The 17,463-nt window shown below is 38.4% G+C and overlaps 1 protein-coding gene across 10 annotated transcripts in view; it reads right to left on the reverse strand.

Annotated features, from left to right (window-relative positions):
* The window catches only part of VPS8 (VPS8 subunit of CORVET complex), a 296,010-nt gene that overhangs the window by 158,600 nt on the left and 119,947 nt on the right, over positions 1 to 17,463 (reverse strand). For all 10 annotated transcript variants that reach the window (XM_019958543.2, XM_070790662.1, XM_070790672.1 and 7 more), the window contains one exon: positions 5,781 to 5,852. In XM_019958543.2, coding sequence (XP_019814102.2) covers positions 5,781 to 5,852 — 72 coding nt within the window. The remainder of the gene's footprint in view (positions 1 to 5,780; positions 5,853 to 17,463) is intronic.

The raw sequence follows: 17,463 nt of genomic DNA on the forward strand, positions 1-17,463 counted from the left end.
TTTATCAGCTGTGTGACAACTGAGTTCAGCACCCCTCGGAGAAGAAGCACAACTGCCTGCACTCCGGAAAGCACGATAGTGACTCCTGGAGTATTTACAGGCACAAGTTCTGCAAGAACTGAATTGCTACAGGTAGATTTACAAAATATATATACATATAAATCATGTTTCCTTCTTGAATTCTTAAAAGAGAATCTAAAATTAAAGTAACCCTATTAAAAATCTGTCCACCAACACAGGAAGAAGGAAGCTGCTTTCGGGTTTAAAGGTAAGACAGCTTAAGAATGAAGGTATCCCAGAAAAGAAGCCAGCCAGCCTATGAGTCAGTGAAGTGAATGGCTTCTGCCTTGGCTATAAGCAGTTCATTGAACAGATGGTTTCATATAACATGCTCTTTACAACCACACACAGTTATCAAGTCATAATCTTTCCTCTGATTTAAGTGAGCTCTCATCTCCTGAGTACCTACTACTATGCCTAAGATGCTTATGGTAGAAGCCTTCAAGGGAATTGTGAACCAGAAAGCAAAGTGAGACAGGTAAACAAATCTTAAATAAAAATCATAATGTGATTAGCACTTATAAAGGAACAAATGACAATGGAAGCGCAGTGGGGGAAATTCAGTTCAACTGATCAGAGAAAAAATTTGAAACAAAAAAATGAGAAAAGCAGCCTCTAAACTAAGTTTTAAAGCCCATGTGGAATCCATGACAGGGGAAGAAATGTCAGGAGAAAGAGCAGTCCAGGCAGAGAGAAGAGTGGGGGCAAAAACATGAACACAAGAAAATATAAGTTTGTCTGGAAAAATGCCATGTTTCATTAGAATGCAGCAGTATGCACGAGGAGGGAAAAATCAAACCAAAAGAAAAACTTAGGGTTCCAATCCCATTCCAAGGAATCCAGAATTTATTTGTTAGAAAATGGAGGAGTTACTAAAGGTGTAATGAGGAGAGCTGATTGTGATCAGCACTATGCATAGGAAAATTACCCCAACAGCAATGCTTAGGATAAAGTAACAGAAGCAAGAAATAAAGGTAGAGAAACCAAGATGCATGGGACTGCAGAGGTCCATGGGAGAGTCAGAGGAGTTCAGAACAATGCAGTGATGAACAGGGAAGGAGAAACAGGTGCAAAAGTCACTGCACAGAGGCAGGTATTCACATGTGTGGAAACATGTGGCTAAAGGAAGAATGAAAAATGACAGGTCTTGAGCCTGATAGCAGGAAGGAGAACAATGCTATTAACAAAGAGAGAGATGGCAGAAGTCTGAGAAGGAAGACCAGGCATTGTTTTAAACTAACTGAACTTAAGGAGGCAATTCTACAACAAATTAGGCAACAACAGCCCATCTCATCTACAAACTCTCTCCTTTCATTTTCCCTTCAAAGATAAAATGTTCCCTTGGGGCCCCATTTTTGGCCCAGCCTTTTCTCACTTTGCTAAGCAGTTTGCCCCTGTCTTTTACTGCCCCTGTCTTTTACTTAGTCCAGCAATCACAGCTTGCTCAAGTGCATAATTATCATTACTAGAATATGAGGATGTTTCAAGTTGTCATCTGTGTATCTAAATTCCAATTTATAATATTCAAAGAGCTTTCTATAGCTTTAAAATACTCAATCATCATTTCCTTTCCGCATGTGGGTCCTTTCTTAGGATTCAACTGTCAGGGCCCAACTAGTGCTCTTCTCTGCTTTTAGCTCTTCCTTTTGCTCTACAAGTGTAAACTACTCTCTCACCTGTCTGATCCTAAAAACGTCTTCTAAGGAAACAGTTCTAACTCACAGCCCCATTCCCTTTCCACCTCAGCAAGTGTCCAACTAGGTATTATCCCAGAAATTTTAGCTTCTTTCCATTTCTTCTGATCAATTTCAGAGACCATGCTAACAAAATTTTCTGGGCAATCTTATACAAAGTCACAAATTTACAGCTTTCCCACTCTATGTCTGCAGCCATTCAGCACCCATGATAATGCCTGAGGTTTGATGCTCACTCTCCTGTTTTCTGGTACTTGCCTGTGCTCCCTCAGAAAAGCTACATACATGGTGACTACAACTATCACCAGAATGAGAAAATAATCTCAAACTTACCATTTGAGATAGGGTCATTCTTCACTGACCCTAGGTTAAGTACTATCAAAATAATATACAAGATGCAGCCACTTTGTAAAACAGTATGGAGGTTCCTTTTAAAAAACTAAAAATACAGCTACCATATGATCCAGCAATCCTATCCATGGACATATAGTCCAAAAAGATTAAAGTGTTAATTGTTCGGTCGTGTCCAACTCTTTGCGATCCCATGGACTGAAGCCCACCAAGCTCCTCTGTCCATGGAATTCTCCAGGCAAGAATACTGGATTGGGTTGCCATTTCCTTCTCCAGGGGATCTTCCCGACCCAGGGATCAAACCTGGGTCTCCTGCATTGCAAGCAGATACTCTACCATCTGAGCCACCAGGGAAGCCTGTATAGATGAAGACTTTAGTTCAAAAAGATACATGCACCCCAGTGTTCATAGCAGCACTATTTATAGTACCCATGACATGGAAGAAACCTAAGTGTCCATCAAGAGACAAACGGCTTTAGAATATGTGGTTTATATATATACAATGGAATCTTACTAAGCCATAAAAAAGAATGAAGTAGGACTTCCCTGGTGGCTCAGTGATGAAGAGTCTGCCTGCCAAAAGCAGGAGACATGGGTTAGATCCCTGGTCTAGGAGGATCCCACATACCGAGGAGCAATTAAGTCCATGTGTCACAACTACTGAGCCTGTGCTCTAGAGTCCGGGAGCCACAACTACTGAAGCCGTGCACCCTAGACACCATGCTTGGCAACAAGAGAAGCCCATGCAACCACAGCTAGAGAGTAGCTCCTGCTACTGCAACCAGAGAACAGCCCATGCAGCAATGAAGACCCAGCACAGCCAAAAATAAATAAATAAAAGTATGAAATAATGCCAACTGCAGCAACAAGGATGGACCTACAGAATATTATACTTTACTGAAGTAATTCAGAAAGAGAAAGACAAATATCATATGGTATCACTTACATGTGGAATTTAATAAATAATACAAATGAATCTATATACATAATAGATTCACAGATATAGAAAACAAACTTATGGTTACTAGTAGGGAAAAGGAGGAGGCAGGGGTCAATAGGAGTACAAGATTAACAGATACAAATCATTATTCACAAGCACAGGGAACTCTGCTCAATGTTATGTGGCAGCATGGATAGGAAGGGAGTTTGGGGGAGAATGGATACATGTATATGTATGGCTGAGTTCCTCTGCCTTTCACCTGATACTATCACAACATTTTAATTGGCTATAGTCCAATATAAAATAAAAAGTTTAGAAAAACCAAATTACTATAATAAAACAGATAAGCAATAAGAATTTACTGTACAGCACAGAGAATTATATTCAGTATCTTCTGATAACCTATCATGGAAAATAATCTGAAAAAAAAAACATATATATACACATACATATATATATATCTGAATCACTTTGCTACATACCTAAACTAACACAATACTATAAATTAACTATGCTTCAATTTAAAAAACAATATACAAAAGCAATAATTCACCAAGAGTAACAGTTTAAGTACTTTATGGAGTTTTATTTCCTTCATTTGGATCATTTTCCCAACTTAGTACAGTTTTAAAACTTAAATTCTAATTCAATCAACTTGCAAATATTTCTTGAACACCTACCAGATTGTAGGCATCGTGCTAGATGTGTTAAAATAATGACAAAAAAACAAACAAACACATCCTTACAGTCTCTACCTACAGGAAACTCATTCCAGGTAGGAAAAGACACATGTAAACAAACCATACAGTATGTCAAGTGTAGCATGAAGTGTTACAAGATCCCAGAGAAAAGGCAACAAGTCAAACTGGAAGTGTAAGAGAGGGTTCTGAAGAGCTTCTCATGGATGATATTTGAGTTATGTCTTGGAGAATGGCTAGGAATTTGTCAGGCAGAGAAAGCAAAGGAAAACACATGATGGGATAAAAGAAAACTCACACAAAGAACATAAGCCAAAAAAGATGACACAGAAAGTTCACTGAATTCCAACAATTTAAAACTGGTGAGAAGGGAGTTCCCTGGTAGCCGAGTGGTTAGGATTCCAGACTTTCACTGCCATGGCTGGGGTTCAATCCCCAGTCGACGAACTCAGAACCACAAGCTGCTAAGCATGGCCAAAAAAAAAAAACTGTTGAGGAGTTAATAATACAGACTGGTGGGGTGAGAGGGAAGGTCAGAGAAGGAGCAGCTATAGAGATGTAGTCAGGGGTCAGAAAGTAAAAGGATCTTGGATACCATGTTAAAATTTACACGGGTATGGCAAAAACTACTACTTGTGCTCCAACATCTGTTCCTTCCATCTAATTTAGAAACAGAACTCATTTTTAGCTAAACACGTGGCCACCCACCATACAGAGTACACTTCACAGTCTCCCTAGCTAAGTGCTATCTACATGATACAAGCAGAATTCCGGTGCACAACTTCTAAGAAATTTTCTGAAAGAAAGAGAACATTTTCTACCTCATCTCTTTCTGCACCCAGGCTGGTTAGAATGCAGAGGTAATACTGGAGCCTAAGTAGTCATTTTGGACCGAAAGACACAAACCATGGACTGAGAACAACGGCAGTAAGACGGAAGTGTTGTGCATCCCTGACAAGTTTGTGAACCCATCCTACTAGACCAGGCTGCCTACACTGCAGACTTATAGGGAAAAATTAAATTTCCACAACAAACTGTTATTATTTTGAACTTTCTCTCACAGAAGAACTTAATTTCAACTGCACTAATGGGAAGCCGGAGAAGAATATTACCTAGAAGAAAGGTAAGATCACAAATTAAAGGACAAGATAAGACCATTCGGGAAGGTATTTTGAAACCTAAGTGAAAATTCTCCATACTAGCCACCAAGATCAAACTGACGTTATTTGGGAGCTCTCATATTCATCACTGCCTATTTTACAAGGCTAATAAAGAGCTCAAATGAGATCATGTATACAAATGAGCTTTGAAAATTATAAAGAACTACTATAAATGTAGTTAATGAATTAATATTATACACAAAGAAAATATTTCAATTTTGATCTCTTCTCCAAAATAATCTAAAAGTCACTAAGAGGAAGAAACTACCATTTTATAGCCAAATGAACAGGATAAAAACTCTAAGTTTTTAACTACAAGAAGAAACTGGCCTGGGTGAAGCTGTGCAGATGGACAGGAAAAGAATCTGTCTCCGCAGTCATTCACTAGCAACAGCATGAATCTCAAAATAGTTTTCAATTGAATCCAGATGGACTTAGATTGGGATGATCATCTCTGCGTGCCTCAAATCCTTCCTAAGTTACCCATCATCTCAGTACCATGGCAAAACTACATATGGCACTACCTTAGCAACACAGTGATGCTAGTATGAGACAGGCATCAGAACATTATTTTCTCAAAGCATTCTGAAGTTAGTCTCCATTACTAAATGTAATCATACTAACATAGCAATTATCACAATATGCATTTCTCAAGAGTAGCACTCTGTATCCAACATCCAGTCTGAAGCTGAGATACATTATATTCTTTGAATTAATGATTAGTACTTGAGCTTTTGAAGACAAAGACATCATAATAAAATTTTTAAATGATTTTAACATATTCCTTTATTAAACAAGATTATTTTAGAACTTGCTATAAAGTAATTCACTTTTATAAATATAAATATCAATACAAAGACATTCTAGGGATACTCACCTTCAACAAAATATCCACAATACGTTGTTGATATTCTACAGCTTGCTTATCATTTTTAAAATCTTCAAAAGTCTAAAAAGGAAAAAGAAATTTTAAAAAGGTAAGTATTATTTGAAAATTTTAGAAGGAAACAAGATATTAAATTCTTGTTAATAGGTAAATTCCCAAATAAGATAACCACTCCTCAACAGGTTTTTTCTTATATAACTTTAACAAGTTATTTTTAGTGAGTTTAACAGAAGGCTACATTATTCAATATTATATGATATTCTGAATAAAAAGTATAAAAATAAAGTGATTGTTATACAACCCAAAAGTGATTCACCCTGGTGATATGGTGGATAAGAATCCGCCTGCCAATGCAGGGGACACGAGGTAGATCCCTGGAGTTCAATCCTTGGTCCAAGAAGATTCCGCATGCCAGGGAACCACTAAGCTTGCGCACCACAGCTTCTGAGCCCACACACTCTACAGCCTGTGCTCTGCAGCAAGAGCAGCCCTGCACTGCAAAGCCCATGCACCACAACTAGGAAGCAGCCCCTATTCTCTGCAACTAGAGAAAACCTACCCACAGCAACAAAGACCTACTGCAACCAAAAATAAAGACTACTTTTTAAAATTTATAAAAATCCAAAAAAGGAAGGCAACGTTTATAGGCAACAAGAAAGAATACTGATGGGAAGAGGCAATTTGTGAGCAAGAATCTGAAAAGGATGAAATACATGTTACATGCTCAGCCATCATCCCGTCCATGCTATTTGGAAACAATAACTGAAATACAGTTGTTAACTGTCATGAAAAGAAATTTCCATGACAACTAGGAAGAAATGATTTTCAACAATAGATACTTTTAAAAATTACTATGGTAAAACTGTGACAATATTAAAATCCTCAAGAATACATACAAAGAATAGGTATTCTATTTTCACAACACTGCCAAGTACAGCATTTTTTATTTTATGTTCCTGCTCAAGTAGAGCCAAATACATTTTGAATAGAACTTGCACCCAAGTAAATGACAGCACTGGATTCTGAAAATACATAGAAGCTATAGGCCGCATATATGAAGAAACTGAAGGGAAGGAATGGAAATGCAGACTTGTGGACACAGTTTGGGGAGGGAGAGGGTGGGACTAACAGAGAAAGTAACATCAACATATATACACTGCTATGTGTAAAATGGAGAGCTGGTGAGAAGCTGCTGTGTATAACACAGGGAGCCCATTCTGGCACTGTGTAATGATCTAGAGGAGTGGGAGTGGGGAAGGGAGGAAGGCTCAAGAGAGAGGGGATATATGTATAATTATGGCTGATTCCTGTGGCTGTGTGGCAGAAACCAACAAAACACTGTAAAAATCAAAAAACAAACAAAAAAACTGAAATGAAAATACTTATTGAGTAAGAGTGATAAAGACTTGAAGATCTTCCTAAGGCTTTCTCTTAGGACATTCGGCCCTTTGTTGCTGTTCAGTCGCTCAGTCATGTCTGACTCTGCGAACCCATGGACTGCAGCACACCAGGCTTCCCTGTCCTTCGCCATCTCCCGGAGCTTGCTCAAACTCATGTCCGTTGAGTCGGTGATGCCATCCAATTGATAGCTTATGGTGAACAGTGTTGGATTTGTGATCTCCGAAGATTTAACTTCGGGACCAGGGACCAGGTTTGATCACTCAAGAACTTTTGTATAGCAGAGTTTAATTGAAGAAAAAAAGGGACAGAGAAAGCTTCTGACATAGACATCAGAAGGGGGACAGAGAGTGCCCCACCTGCTAGTTTCAATAAGCTATTTTATGCCTGTTATAAAGTTATTAATCATATAAGAGAGACACCTCAAGGCTGACGGAGTTTCAACAGGCCCCTCTCCCACAATATGCATTTTTGAAATAGGATGGCATGAGGTATGTCATCCCCCAGCCGTAAAGCAATTGATATGAAAACTGGTTCATTGAGCCATTAGCAGTCAAAAGTTAGTCTTAGGTGGAACCATTTTGAAGAAAGGCAAATTCCAAAGCAAATACACAGTTTCATTAACATAGCTTAAGAAAAACATTTGCATAAGAAAAACGCATCGGATAGCTCAAGATTTGAGAAAAGTTCAGTTCAGGCAAAACCAGGTGTCGGCATAGCAACATAGAATTTTAAGAAGACACTTGCAGCTTATTTCCTCAGTTTGGAGACACCTGGCCTTCCTGCCTGTTACCCTCTCACAATCTACCTAATCCTCTGTCGTCCCCTTCTCCTCCTGCCTTCAACCTTGCCCAGCATCAGGGTCTTTTCTAATGAGTCAGCTCTTTGAATCAGGTGGCCAACGTATTGGAGCTTCAGCTTCAGTCCTTCCAATGAATATTCAGGGTTGATTTTCTTCAGGATTGACTGGTTTGATCTCCTTGCAGTCCAAGGGACTCTCAAGAGTCTTCTCCAATACCACAATTCAAAAGCATCAATTCTACGGCACTCACCTTTCTACATGATCCAACTCTCACATTCATACATGACTACTGAGAAAACCACAGCTTTGACTATACAGACCTTTGCCATCAAAGTAATATCTCTGCTTTTTAATATGCTTTCCAGGCTGATCATGGCTTTTTCTTTCAAGGAGCAGGCGTCTTTTAATTTCATGGCTGCAGTCACCATCCACAGTGATTTTGGAACCCAAGAAAATAAAATCTCTCAGTGTTTCCATTGTTTCCCCATCTATTTGCCATGAAGTGATGGGACTGGGTGCTATGATCTTAGTTTTTTGAATGCTAAGTTTTAAGTCAGCTTCTTCACTCTCCTCTTTCACTTTCATCAAAAGGCTCTTTAATTCTTCTTTGCTTTTTGTCATAAGGGTGGTGTCACCTGCATATCTGAGGTTATTGATACTTCTCCCAGCAGTCTTGATTTCAGCCTGTGCTTTACCAGCTGGACATTTCACACGATGTACTCTGCCCAAAGGTTAAATAAGCAGGGTGACAATATACAGCCCTGACATACTCCTTTCCTGATTTGGAACCAGTCTGTTATTCTATGTCCAATTCTAACTGTGTTTCTTGACCTGCACACAGGTTTTTCAGGAGGCAGGTAAGGTGGGGTGGTATTCCCATTTCTTTAAGAATTTTTCAAAGTTTGTTGTGATCCACACAGTCAAAGGCTTTTTAGCATAGTCAATGAAGCAGAAGTAGGTGTTTTTCTGGAATTCTCTTGCTTTTTCTATGATCCAACGGATGTTGGTAATTTGATCTCTTATTCCTCTGCCTTTTCTAAATTCAGCTTGTAGATCTGGAAGCTCTTGGTTCATGAACAGCTGAAGCCTAGCTTGAAGGATTTTGAGCATTATCTTGTTAGCATGTGAAATGAGTGCAACTGTATGGTAGTCTGAATATTCTTTGGCATTGCCCTTCTTTAGGACTGAAATGAAAACTGACCTCTTCCAGTTCTGTGGCCTCTGATAAGTTTTCCAAATGTGTTGACCTATTGGGTGCAGCACTTTAACAGCATCGTCTTTTAGGATTTGAAATAGCTCAGCCGGAATTTCATCACCTCCACTAGCTCTGTTCATAGTAATGCTACTAAGCCCCACTTGACTTCACATTCCAGGATGTCTGACTTTAGATGCATTACCACACCATCGTGGTTATCCTGGTTATTAAGACCTCTTTTGTATAGTTCTTCTGTGTATTCTTGCCATCTCTTCTTAATCTCTTCTACTTCTGTTAGGTCCATACCATTTCTGTCCTTTATTATGCCCATCTGTGCATGAAATGTTTAAATCCACAAAGCAGTAATTTACTACTGACTATCCCGAAGCAAGGAAATAGACTACGTATTGTACCAACAGATTAAAGAAGAATTTCCAAGCCACAAACTTTCAAGACTACATCATAGTTAACATTCAAACCAGAATATCTGCTATTCTTTAAACTGGCCCCAAGCTTCCCCAACTTCTCCAAAGACCCTCTGCTCATGCTCTTCTCTACTAGCATGTCCTTCTTTCCCTTTTCTTGTCTGACACACAGTAAGCATTTTAAACAATGACTGCTGATTTGTCTAGTTAATTACAGAGGAAAATCAAATCTTTATAAAAAATTTTTTCTTCACCTAGAATGCTTTGCTGCAGTTAGTTAAGAAAAGCTGAAATGAGTTACCTAGGGAACTGTAGGAACTCTTACCCAAAAAGCTCAAACAGAGGGTATTTTGGTGTTTACATGGGTTAAACACGACCCAGTCTGAAGAGGGAAAGATGGTCGAGAAAGTGTCTCAGTTCTAAGGCTTAGGAAAACAACAAATATACACACATTCAAACAAACACAACTTCCCCCTCACACTCAGCCTGCCAAAGTGAGATGTCACTCCGCTGTCAGACAAGATACTATCTGCTAATACAAGTGCTATTCAAGTAAACACAAAATCATGGAGAATTAGCATATGTATTAAATAACTACAGCATTGACAGCAAGTAAAAAAGAACTGCTTTATCCACTTGCCTTTTAGTAACATGTATTCACTGCTTTGAAACACACATTGCAAGTTTACTACTATAAACATAATTAAGTGGAGAAATACTTTTATTACAAATGTTGTGATATACACAATGACATATTTTGACAGTAGTTAACAGCTGCCACCAAAATGGCACATTTATGTTAAAACATTATCATTCCACAAAGATTCTTCTAATTATACAATGCTTATTAGAGGAATAATATGTAAAGACGTCCTAATGGAGAATGACAGTTTGTGAAATGCAAAAGTAGACCTAAAATTCAAGTCCAAAGTCACCTGTGAATTTGGTCATAAAAGCTTCTTTCTGTAGCCCCTTAAAATTATTACAGAGTTTTGGTATGGCAGAAAGTGAAGAGGAACTAAAAAGCCTCTTGATGAAAGTGGAGAGTGAAAAAGTTGGCTTAAAGCTCAACATTCAGAAAACGAAGATCATGGCATCTGGTCCCATCACTTCATGGGAAATAGATGAGGAAACAGTGGAAACAGTGTCAGACTTTATTTTTCTGGGTTCCAAAATCACTGCAGATGGTGACTGCAGCCATGAAATTAAAAGACGCTTACTCCTTGGAAGGAAAGTTATGACCAACCTAGATAGCATATTCAAAAGCAGAGACATTACTTTGCCAACAAAGGTCTGTCTAGTCAAGGCTATGGTTTTTCTAGTGGTCATGTATGGATGTGAGAGTTGGACTATGAAGAAGGCTGAGTGCCGAAGAATTGATGCTTCTGAACTGTGGTGTTGGAGAAGACTTTTGAGAGTCCCTGGGACTGCAAGGAGATCCAACCAGTCCATTCTAAAAGAGATCAGCCGTGGGATTTCTTTGGAAGGAATGATGCTAAAGCTGAAACTCCAGTACTTTGGCTACCTCATACGAAGTGTTGACTCATTGGAAAAGACTCTGATGCTGGGAGGGATTGGGGGCAGGAGGAGAAGGGAACAACAGAGGATGAGATGGATGGATGGCATCACCGATTTGATGGACGTGAGTTTGAGTGAACTCTGGGAGTTGGTGATGGACAAGGAGGCCTGGCATGCTGCAATTCATGGGGTCACAAAGAGTCGGACACAACTGAGCAACTGAACTGAACGGAACTGAATGATAGTTGGCTAAATCCTGATCCAGGGGTCAAGAAACATTGTAAAGGACCAGAGAGAAAATATTTTACACTTTGTAGGATACATGTGGTTTGCATGACATATTCTTCCGTTTTTATAATCCTTAAAAATAGAAAAATATTCTGTCTCACCCAAGCCAGAGGTCAAATGCAGTGGATTTGGTCTACGGCCTGTAGTTTGTGAACCCCTGTCCTAATCTCTTTACACATCTCGCAATAAGATCCACACATATAGAAAAGAAGAAAAAGAATAACCCAGAATCCAGACTAATGGGAAAACTAGAAGGACAACACATATTAAAAACTGTGACTTACACAAATGTGGGAAAGTAAACATCTCCAACTAGCAAAGTTGGCTCCAAAGCCCATTAAAAAAAAACCAAAACCGTCAAGAGAGAATTGGGTAGAGGAAGGGAGGGTATGATGAGGTTTCAGCAGGCACAGAACACATATCAAATGGAATTCACCTCCAAACGAAAAAGAAGATCCATCCTGGGTGAGCAAGTACTGCGGCCAGGTCTGCAACCCAGTGGATCATAGCACTGGCTGATAGGAAGATCAAAGGAAGGAGTCTGGCAAGTATGAATCAGAGGTCTTGGCAAGATACAGCTTTTGAGACAGAAAAGGGAAAGGAAATATATTCCTTGGAGACCTGTAGTAAAGAAGGAAGAGCTCAAGAAAAAGATCCTACTAAAACAAGAGACTTGTCAAAGATTGAGAAAACAGACTACACCCCAAAGACACTATTTAAGAAACTGCACTTAGTTATAGCAAATAAAGCAGGTACTTGAATTTGGAAAATAGTATGTGATCTTCCCCCATGATCCAACAAGATCACCAATTATTGCTAGTCCAGAAAAATCCATTAAAAAATGACCAAAAAAAAAATAAAAACCAGAAAGTGAAGGCACTCAAGAATAAAAATAAGAACTAGCCACAAAATAGAAGTAAACTATAAACAATATCTCAACATACATGAAATATATTTAAACATACAATTGCAGATTTGAAAGAACATCACAAACCAGAAATTTAAGAATTCAGAAAAGAAACGAAGAGTAGGAAAATGTGAAATAAGAGCTAACTGAACTCGAGGGAAAAAAAAAAAACTGAAAGAAAAAAAAGTCATCTTAGAAATGGAAGACAGAATTACAAGCTACCAAAGGGAAGACAGATATGACCAAAAGTATAGTTAACAGAAATAGAGAACGTAAATAAAAAGAACCAAGAAAATGAAATTTAAACAAAGAAGGAAATAACAAAGACCAAAGAAAGGTGATAAATATAGAAGACAAAGACAATATAATATACAAATACCCTAAGTTTCTGAAGATGAAGCACAAAATAATGGAGCAGAAAAAAAATATTTAAATCTGTAATTCAAGAAAACTTTTTTAAACTAAAAAGACTCAAATTCACATATTGAAAAGGCCCACAGTACATATATGGCAAAACTGACCGAAAATAGTCAATTCTAAGTACTATCTTAAACTGCTGCTGCTGCTGCTAAGTCGCTTCAGTCGTGTCCGACTCTGTGCGACCCCATAGACGGTAGCCCACCAGGCTCTCCTGTCCCTGGGATTCTCCAGGCAAGAACACTGGAGTGGGTTGCCATTTCCTTCTCCAATGCATGAAAGTGAGAAGTGATAGTGAAGTCGCTCAGTTGTGTCCGACTCTTAGCAACCCCATGGACTGCAGCCCACCAGGCTCCTCCATCCATGGGATTTTCCAGGCAAGAGTACTGGAGTGGGGTGCCAATGCCTTCTCCAATATCTTAAACTTTTAGTCTTTAAATATTAATATAAGGAAAAAAGTATTCTGGTACTCTAGGAAAAGATTAAGTCTCTGGGAAAGTTAAGAAAAGTCAAGTTGACACCAGTTTTCCTTATGGCAGTATATAAGAGGAAGATAAGTGGGAGGCAACTATTATTTCACTTCAAAAAATTTTAATTGTATAATATTGAAAAGCAGAGACATTACTTTGCCAACAAAGGTCTGTCTAGTCAAGGCTATGGTTTTTCCAGTGGTCATGTATGGATGTGAGAGTTGGACTGTGAAGAAAGCTGAGAGCCGAAGAATTGATGCTTTTTGAACTGTGGTGTTGGAGAAGACTCTTGAGAGTCCCTGGGACTGCAAGGAGATCCAACCAGTGCATTCTAAAGGAGATCAGCCCTGGGTGTTCCTTGGAAGGAATGATGCTAAAGCTGAAACTCCAGTACTTTGGCCATCTCATGCGAAGAGCTGACTCATTGGAAAAGACTCTGATGCTGGGAGGGATTGGGGGCAGGAGGAGAAAGGGACAACAGAGGATGAGATGGCTGGATGGCATCACCAATTTGATGGACGTGAGTTTGAGTGAACTCCGGGAGTTGGTGATGGACAGGGAGGCCTGGCGTGCTGCAATTCATGGGGTCGCAAAGAGTCGGACGCGACTGAGCAACTGAACTGAACTGAACTGAGAAAACATTACGTTGAATCCTATCACTTAGAAAACTACACTGAAAACTACAAAATATTTCTGAGAAAAATTAAAGAAAATCTAAATTAATGAAACAGTATACCTTTTAATGGGTCACAAAATTCAGTATTGCTAAGTCAATTCTTAAATTGACTAAATACTGAACACAATCCTAATCTAAATCCAGGCAGGCTTCTGCAGAAGTTAACAAGATAACTTAAAATTCATACTGAAATGCCAAAAACAACCCCAAAACTACAAAATACAAAGTAATTTTGAAAAAGAATAAGAACATATAACATGATTTTCATACTCATTATAAAGCTACAGTAATCAAGGCAGTGTGGTACTGGCATCAAGATAGACAGACAGACCAGGGGCATAGAACAGAGTTCTGAAATAGACCCAGTATACATAGATGATATGTCTTTGACAAAGTACAAAGACAATCCAGTAGAGAAAGGACAGTCTTTTTGTCAAATGATGCTATAAGAATTAGATATCTCAATGCAAAAAAAAGAACAAGAAAAAAAGGCCTTGCATCTAAACCTTGCACCACAGGCCAAAATTTCTTCAAAATGGATCACAGCTTTAAAGGTAAAACCATAAAACTTCTAGGGAATATCTTTGTGACCTTGCGTTAGGCAAAGATTTCATAGCTACAGCCCCAGAAGCAGGATTCCTAAAACAAAACCAATAAATTAGACTTCATCAAAATTTAAAATTTCCGCTATTCAAAACACAGAATTAGGAAAACAAAAAGACAAACTACAGACTAGGAGAAAACATCTGCTAAATTCATGTAATCTGATTTTTTAATACTTACCTAAAAAAAAATTCTCAAAACAAGAAAACAAATACAATTTTTAAAAGTAGGGAAAAATGGTCAAAAAATGGATATGTTCACCATAGAATATATATGGATGGAGAATATACGAATGGTAAACATAACTTTTTTGCTAATATATTTTAATGAAAAGATGTTTAATGTCAGTTGTCAGGAGGGAAATATAAAACTACAATGAGATACCAGTATACATCTACTAGAATGGTCAAATTAAAAAGATGAACCATACAATGAAGAAACTGATACTCTCATATATTACTGGAACGAAAACTGGCAGAACCACTTTAGAAAAGTCTTGTTAGTTTTTTATGAAGTAAAACAATACACTTCACAAAAGACCCAGTGGTTTCATTATTTGGTATTTACTCGAGAGAAATAAAGATGTATGTCCACACAAAGGCTTATATGTAAATATTCATGATAGCTTTAGGCATAGTAACTTAAATTGGAAATAATCAAAAGGACCAACTATTGGTGGATGGATCAACAAACTGTATATCCATAAACTGAAAAATTACATAGCCATAAAGAGGGACAACCTACTGATAAAACAAACAGTACAGGTAAGTCTCAAAAGCATTAAGTAAAAGACACCAGAAGAAACTGCAAAGTTTATGTTTTCTCTAAATGACATTTTAGAAAGGTGAAACCCTGTTTCCCAAAGCAGATCAGCAGTTGCCAGGGGCTGGGATTGGGACTCACTAAAAAACTGCAAAAGTGACCACCTGTTCTGTATCTAGATTGTGGTAGCAGTTATAAGACTGCATATGCTTGTCAATGGAGAAGGACATGGCAACCCACTCCAGTATTCTTGCCTAGAGAATCCTGTGGACAGAGAAGCCTGGTGGGCTGCTGTCCATGGGGTCGCACAGAGTCAGACATGACTGAAGTGACTTAGCATGTATGCATGCATGCTTGTCAAACTCTTCTCTTAAAATGGATGAATTATATTTTGTATACATTGTACCCTAATAAAGCTAAAGTTAAAAACCTCACTTGAAAAAAATATTCCTACATTTTAAAAAGTGAGAAAATATGATTTAAAAGTCTGTCATCTAAGTTTTTTAGTGGGTCCCTAAAAATGTTCTTTTTATTAAGACATATTAATTAGGAAGGTCACATGAATAATCAACTATAGTAGACAAATATGGAGTGAATCCAGGATTTAGGATCCTAAGTCTTATCAATTTCTCCAGCTGTAATACTTGGGGATCCAGCCAACCCTTGATGCACACACACAAGGAAACCTCTGCTTGTCTTTTAGGCATTTCAAATTCATTAAGTCCAAAAAAGAACTAATTATCTGCCTCCACCATACCTCACCACTACTCTGCACGCCCACTCTCATCCATCTCCTAATAAAACTGTTTCTCCTCTGATTTCCTGTTGAATCTACAAATAAACCACTATACATTCAGTTCATAAGGTCTGAAATGTAGGAATCTTTGATGCTTCCCTATTCATCTTACCTTTCACATCGAATTGTACACTAAACTCTAAATTTTAGGCTGATTTACCTCCTAAAATATCTTTCAAATCCTTTCATGTCTTAGAACCCCCATTGCCACTGTCCTAATTCAAGCTGCCATTATCTTCTATCTGGATGACTACAAAATTTTGCTAACATCTTCATGCCTCCAATCTTATTTCAATCCATTTTCCATTCAACAATCAGAGGGAATTTTTCTAAACTACAAATTATGACATTTTTCTATTCAGACAGTAAAAAATCCATCTGCAATGCCGAGAGAACTGGGTCCAATCTCTGGGTTGGGAAGATGCCCTGAAGGAGGAGGGCATAGCAACATACTCCAGTATTCTTACCTAGAGAATCCCCAATAACAGAGGAGCATGGCGAATTACAGTTCATGGGGTCACAAAGAGTTGGAAGGACTGAGCAACTAAGTAAGGCAAAAGGCTTCAGCGGCTGTAAAGTCCAAACTTCCTACCACGGATAATAAAACTCAGTCTCTACCTGCCTCTCTGGCATTCTCTCTCTCCGCAGAATTCCTTACACTTAAAAATGTGGCCATACTGAATTTTTTTCAATTACCTTAACACACACTGCTCTATCTTATTTCCAGGTCTTTCTACATACTCTGTCCTTCTACCTGAAATACTTTTCCCTAACCTTAACCAGACTTCTACACATCCTGTGAGACTCACCATCGACATCATTTCATCCAAGACACCTTCCTGACCCTTCCATTAGATCCCCCTCCTAAATGTTCTTACAGCATTCTGCATGTCTCCAGTGACATGTCTTACACCATGCTATAGTTACTAATCTACAAGCTGCATCCTCTTCCTCCACAAAGGCAAGGTTTATATCCTGTCAACCCAGGGTACACACACAGTTACTACAGTATGTGTGACATACTTGGCAAATATTTGTCAAGTAAATGACAGAGATTTTATCGCAGTCTTACTATCAATATCACAATTTAGACATAAGCATAATCCCAAATGATCTTCAGTGGCACGACAGCCCTTTAAAAACTGAAAACTAGGTAAAATTCTTTGTTGCTCTCCAGGACGCTTTATGAACCCCTGCCCTACCACTTCTTGTTTCTTTTCTCCTCCAGGCCAGACACTAAGTACACTTCCATTGTATTCTGGACGTCTACGGTCTCCTAAACCAACTAGATTTGACTTTCATTTTCTAAGTTTCTTTTGCCTTCTTCTTCTGCTATTTAAGTTACTACTTCTGAAATCAGATTTTCCAATTAAACTAATACAAAATGTCATATGAATAGAATCTCAACCTTCTCACA

The sequence above is a fragment of the Bos indicus genome, chromosome 1, assembly GCF_029378745.1.
Source record: "Bos indicus isolate NIAB-ARS_2022 breed Sahiwal x Tharparkar chromosome 1, NIAB-ARS_B.indTharparkar_mat_pri_1.0, whole genome shotgun sequence".
In the NCBI taxonomy this organism is placed as follows: domain Eukaryota; kingdom Metazoa; phylum Chordata; class Mammalia; order Artiodactyla; family Bovidae; genus Bos; species Bos indicus.